At 36.0% G+C, this 6,425-nt stretch overlaps 1 protein-coding gene across 4 annotated transcripts; it reads right to left on the reverse strand.

The window, feature by feature from the left end:
- Positions 1-2,291: 2,291 nt before the first annotated feature.
- On the reverse strand, positions 2,292-5,741 carry LOC110895930 (polyadenylate-binding protein-interacting protein 11). Of its 4 annotated transcripts, none has more exons than XM_022143314.2 (11): positions 5,507-5,741; positions 5,017-5,403; positions 4,283-4,393; positions 4,155-4,199; positions 3,953-4,025; positions 3,756-3,868; positions 3,593-3,652; positions 3,293-3,340; positions 3,159-3,227; positions 2,611-2,672; positions 2,292-2,540 (listed from the first exon to the last, which is right to left on the reverse strand). In XM_022143314.2, exons 2-11 carry the CDS (start codon positions 5,356-5,358, stop codon positions 2,483-2,485), a joined length of 981 nt encoding a protein of 326 aa, XP_021999006.1. In that variant the 5' UTR covers positions 5,359-5,403; positions 5,507-5,741; the 3' UTR covers positions 2,292-2,482. The 4 variants fall into 4 exon arrangements, with proteins under 4 accessions (XP_021999006.1, XP_021999007.1, XP_035836949.1 ...); XM_022143315.2 differs by having other exon boundaries at positions 4,283-4,390; positions 5,507-5,736; XM_035981056.1 differs by having other exon boundaries at positions 5,017-5,398; positions 5,507-5,722.
- Between the last annotated feature and the right edge of the window lie 684 nt (positions 5,742-6,425).

Raw genomic sequence — 6,425 nt, forward strand, 5'->3', positions numbered from 1 at the left:
TAAAATTGATGTTATTTACGAGAACGCCACCGCGCAATCTAGTCCATGGATTGTTTTGATCTAACGATCCATAAGCGTTCTCTCCAATAAATGGGAATAAATGGCAATAAATGGGAAAAGTCAGGGACCAATGGAAGAAAAAAAAAACTATTTGGACTAAAATGACAAATTAGAACAAAACCCATGGACTAAAATGGCAATTTCTTCAAAATTTAATGATGATATTAATGTATTTCATGGTGTTAAAAGATTATTACAAATTTTATTCCCGACTATGCTCTTTAAATATAGAGTAAACTTCCGTGCTGCTCTCAGTGGTTTGGTCATTTTAACGGTTTTGTCTCAATCCTTTAAAAATAACTATTTTACTCCATGATCTATGTAACTTATCATCATTTTACTCACCGCCTCAATCGACGTCCATTTCCTCCGTTAAAACCTAGTCACGTGCCCCTCACATGAAGGTATTTTGGTAATTTTGTATGTAAAATAAAGGGTATTTTGGTAATTTTGTGTGTAAAGATATCTATATATTTATATAACACATACACACACTCTTTCTCTCTCTCTCTCTCTCTCTCTCTCTCCCCTCTCTCTACCCCCTCTCTAACTTCTCAGCCCCACCAGCCACCACAATCCACCTGCCGACCAGCAGCTACCACCACTGCTATCCCTTCTAGATTACCGGAATCCTTTTTAGACCCGCACGCCGCCATACCACCGCCACACCAAGGGATTTAGGGTTTGAAAGACTCGATCGCCATACCACACTAGAGCTGTCGTCGCCCCGTTTCTTTCAAGGATGTTGATCTAAACCCTAACACCTAGCCGCTACCCTTAATCAAAAGATGGTGAAGCCAATGATGGTGGTGGTTTGAACAGTCGACGGTGATGGTGATGCTTGCAGGTCCAGCCGTTCTTCGGCAAAAGTATTAGGGTTCAGAGGACAATGGTGAAGGCGGTACTTCAACAATGTTTAAAGTTAACGAGATCGGCTATAAGCAGCGGCAATGGTAAGTATATGTCTAGATCTGACGGCGATGAATGTGGGTTACAACTACCAATTCATTCCATTGTTGAATGTATGATTTTATAGGAAACGTTTTAATGATTTCCGCTTGGAGTTCAATGTATATTGTCATATTTAGATTTTGATTTGTGGTATGAATTTCTAGGGTTTAAGAAAGAGCTAAGGAATATTTGTGGAGAGAAAACGAGAGAGAAAGAAAGTGTGGTGGTGGTGGTAGGGCTGTAAACGAACCGAACGAACACGAACGAGGCCTTGTTCGTGTTCGTTCGTTAAGGAAATAAATGTGTTCACGAATGGTTCATGAACACTTACTGAACAAGATTTTATGTTCGTGTTCGTTTATTAAGGAAATGAGCGTGTTCACGAACGGTTCACAAACACAAGTGAACACAAATAAATTTGGCGAACGCGATGAAGGATAAAGGTGGATGGCCAAGAAAGTAGCACTAGAACTTGAATCCCTTATTGTGAAACGGAGGTAGATCATATTCGTCGATGTAAATAATGAGAAAAGAAAGGGAAATGGTGCATAAACAAGGTGAAAGGGGTTTCTTAGTTTAATTGTTAGGGTAATGATATAAATAAAAGTTTAATAGTATAAAAAGTATAACTAAAATATATGAAAGTATAAAAATCTTTAATTAAAACACGAACATACGAACATAAACGAACACAAATGAACGAATGTTCACGGACACCTTACCGAACGTTCACGAACACAATTGAACGAACGAGACCTTTGTTCATGTTCGTTCATTTAACTAATCGAACGGAATTTCTTGTTCATGTTCGTTCGTTTATTAAACGAACGAACATAAACGAACTTCCCGCCGAACGGTTCACAAACTGTTCGCTGAACATTCAGTTCGTTTACAGCCCTAAGTGGTGGTGGTAGTAGCCTACTAGGTAGTGGTGGCAGATGGTGGTTGGTGGTGGCAACATGTGGTGTGATTGTGTTGGGCTGATGGTTGAGTGGGTTTTAAAATGAGGATAAAAGCTTTCGATTGGAAAAAGACAAAATTATCCTTCATGTGAGGGACACATGACCAGGTTTTAATGGTGGAAATGGACGTACTTTGAGACAGGGAGCAAAATAATGATGGGTTACATATATCAGGGAGCAAAATGATTTTTTAAAGGATTGGGACAAAACCGTTAAAACGACCAAACCACAGAAAGCAAAATGAAAGTTTACTCTTAAATACATATGCAAATGTACAAATTTAAGTGATTACGAGTGTTTTCCTGTCCTGCTAGACTATTTAACAAAGATGACAATTGTCTTTGTAATATAAATATTATAAATTTATAATTATACTAAACAAAGGTAAGCGGGCGTAAGCCTCAAACAAACTCTACATTTATAGACTCATATCCGTGTGCATGTATTTGGAAACAAGAAACATAAACGCCATACTTAGATAAGTCTATTATAAGACACAAATGGTCCATTCAGTGGACCACAGGTCGCGGAGCACGCGGCCGAACCGGGGTCTTTGAAGGGCTCACCCTGCATCAACATAACCCACATCATAAACATATATGCCAATAAAAAAAATAATATACAGGGATTTTTATACCTTATTGGCAGTGATCCCAATACCGCACCACTACAGTTCAGGGCTGCAATTGCACTCTCAGCCTGTAATTTTCAAAACCAACATCACAACACAACAGGACTAAATCGCGTATAAATACTACAAAAGTCGCGTATTTGTCTCCAATGTAATCTCCTCACATAGATCAAGAACGAGTTAAAGGAAACCAAAACGAGGCCATAAACCTAAAAATATGTTTTCTTTAAGTTCCAGCTTCATCAAGATTCAAGAACGAGTCATAATGTTCATAATGCTAAAAACTTTCCTATTTTTACGGAAAGTTAATTATGTAAATTGTGCATTTAAAAATCTCCGTAAAAGATGGTAATGCGTATGATGATAAATCGTTTCATCGTCTATAACTCATGTATGACGACCATGATTCGCAAATCTTTATCATGTTTTCTTAAATCAAGCAAATAAAAATATCACAAATCTTTATCATGTTTATCACATCATGCCGGCTTTCCATTTTGATATGTAAGCTAATTAAACATAACAAATGCACGTATAAAAGCCTAAATTATTACCATCACAAACTCCACAAACGCAATACGAGTTGAATGGTGATAGTCTCCAAGCAACCTTAAGCGGTAGACCTATGAAATGAGAAATTTCTTTAAGCAACTGCTAATGCAGATTATATTAGTAATGAATCACAAACCTCGCCACAAAGTGACTCAAAGAAGAGTTTGACATCTGCCTGAGTAACCTGGTTTAAACAAAACGGATATCATGTACGTTGTTGTACTAGGAGTTTACCAAATGCAATCACAACAGAACATAAAGTTTCGAGGGTGTTTGGGATTACGTTTTGAAGTGATTATTTGATTATTGCGTTTGTAAAACATAAATAATCTAAAAAAGTGTTTAGATGAAAAAGTGATTATCTGCCTCCAAAACGCAGTTTTGAAATCGCAAAATCTATTTTGAAAACGCAACACCAAACACCCCCTTCAACTACCTTCTTATCAATGTTAGTACAGTAGATAGTTCTTGCACACATTTCCCTTTCATCTTCAGACTAAAACAAGATAAAAAAAAAAAAGGTGTCCACATCAGCAAAAGTGCATATACGTGGTTTATCCGCGCTTCACAAGTCACAAACATGGGTGAAAGAATCGTACCCGAGGCAAAAAAGTAGGATTAACTGGTGCAATTGCGGTTTTTGAAGGTAGTACCCTAACCGGGTAATAACCAAGCATAGTTCCACCTAGACTCAACGCGTTCCTTGCACCTTCTGCAGAAAGATTATAGGATTATGTGATGCAACTTAAATAACAAACTAACTTTTGTACTAAAAATGTATTGGAAATCGGAATACCCTCGTCTGTGAACTCTATAAAGGCGAACCGAAGAACGGAATTAGGGTCACCGCACACACGACAATCCACAACCTATTGAGTAATAAAAAAAAGTCATTGGTTACACACACAATCAGTCACCATCAAAAACCAAAGGCATATCATATCACTAACTACAAGTTAAAAATATATATATATATATATATAATTATATGTATTTACCTGTCCACAATTGATAAAAAGGGCTGCAAGTTGTTCTTCAGTTACCTAAATCAGACAAAATGCGTTTAGATAACTATTACCAACTGACAAAAACAGATGTCACTTGTCAGAATCAGATAAGTATTTACCTGATGATCAATATCAGACACGTAAACCGTCCTTTTTATAACATCTTCTCGTTGTGCCATGCTCGTTCGGCTATTCATCCTCCGCTTACCATGACCAAAGTTACCCTTCTTCTAGCCATAACCATCAAGGATCAGCACCAAAAAAAGAATCCACGTATTCGTTTAACATATAAAAAACGATAAACACTCGTATCCAATCGTACGAAACATGAAATAAAAATAAAGATGATGGTATAATAATAAGAGTAAATTACAAAAATCGTCCTTTATGTATGTCACTTATTGCAAACTGTGTCCTTTGTCTTCTATAATTACAGAAAACGTACTCGATGTTTGCAAACCCTTGCAAGTTATGTCCTTTAGCCCTAACTCAGTTAATTTTTTTGTGGTTAAATCTGACCAAATGGACCCCACATAAGGGTATTTTTGTGGTTAAATCTGACCAAATGGACCTCACATGAGAGTAAAATGACCAAAATACCCTCATATAGGGTCCATTTGGTCAGATTTAAACACAAAATATTAACTGAGTTAGGGCTAAAGAACATAACTTGCAAGAGTTTGCAAACATCGAGTACGTTTTCTTCTGTAATTATGGAAGATAAAGGACACAGTTTGAAATGAGTCACATATTTTGTAATTTACTCTAATAATAATAATAATAATAATAATAATAATAATAATAATAATAATAATAATAATAATAATAATAATAATAATAATAATAATAATACCCTTCTAGCAGAAGTATTGTTGGAATTGGCATTGGCAAACAAAGGGTTGTTAGATTGAAGCAGGAAATTATTGACAGCCGCGTAACCGAAATGAGCGGTCACAGACGGCGGCGGCGGCACTATCAGAGGCCTAATATTGTTACTGGAGAGTGATGGGGGCACAAACTCTGCAGCCATAGGGTTCAATTTTGACAGCATGTCTGCCAAATCCCTCATTTCTTTTCTAAAACCCTCTTCTTCATGATTACCGTTACCATATAACATGTTCTTCTGTTGATCAGAGCTCTGATGCTGCTGCTGATCAACTGACCCAGCATGATTACCATTCTCAACGACACCCATGATTTTGATCAAACTAAAGGAAAGGGGATTTTTTATTCTTCTGTTCTGTAAAATTTTATCCATCAAAAAAAATAATAATAATAATAATTAGAAAGTAGTAAACGAATCTGACCTAACCCATTAGTACATGAAATAAAGAAGAGATTACCTGATTGGGGGTCTAGAACCAGCTGAAAGATTAGGTGAGTGAAGAACATAAGGAGGTTTGATTGTTTGAAAACATGATAGTGTTTCCTTACGCTGCTGCTGCGGACGACGGATAGAGAAAGAAATTCATCAACCTAAACAGGAAGGTTCTAGAGAGAGAGAGAGAGGTGGTTGTTCGGATGCTCCGTTTTGAGCACTCCGCTTTTTGGAGTATCCCACGGCACAACATCCAAAAACATAAAATATGACATACAATACATGTATGCATGTATGTATTTCTTTACAGGAAAACATTGCCTCTTATCCGATACATAATAAACGTAACGATATAATAGAAAGTTTATTTGGCTAAAAAGGCTATAAGGTGATCTTGACTATTCATTTAATGGCTAAGATTAAATGACGGAAATTGAAGGGAAGAAAAAAGGCACGTGAGTTTGTTTAGGGGGTATTCTAGTCAATTCAATTCAATAGTTTCTCTCTCCTCCAATTCCCCTCATTTTTTAAACGTTAATAACTCTTTCACACGATATTATTTTTTTATAAAATTGCACCAAAAAAAAGAGCGTTTTTTTATCTTTAAAACGAGTATAATATTGCTATATTTTCGAAAAAAAAAATTTGAAAACTCAGTTGCGTAAAACGCAATGGAAAAAAAAAACTAAAAATGACATTTTTCTAAAACGCAATGCACAAAAAATACAAAGAAATGTCTTATTTGTAAAACGCAATGGCCAGAAAACACAAAGAAATGTGTTATTTCTAAAACGCAATAGCCTAAAAGCACAAAAGAAAGTGTACTTTCTAAAATGCAATGACTGAAAACACATAAAAATGTGTTTTTACCTAAAACGCAATGTACCAAAAACACAAAGAAATGTCTTATTTCTAAAACGCAATGGCCAGAAAACACTTAAAAT

This window comes from Helianthus annuus, chromosome 12, assembly GCF_002127325.2.
Source record: "Helianthus annuus cultivar XRQ/B chromosome 12, HanXRQr2.0-SUNRISE, whole genome shotgun sequence".
NCBI lineage: Eukaryota > Viridiplantae > Streptophyta > Magnoliopsida > Asterales > Asteraceae > Helianthus > Helianthus annuus.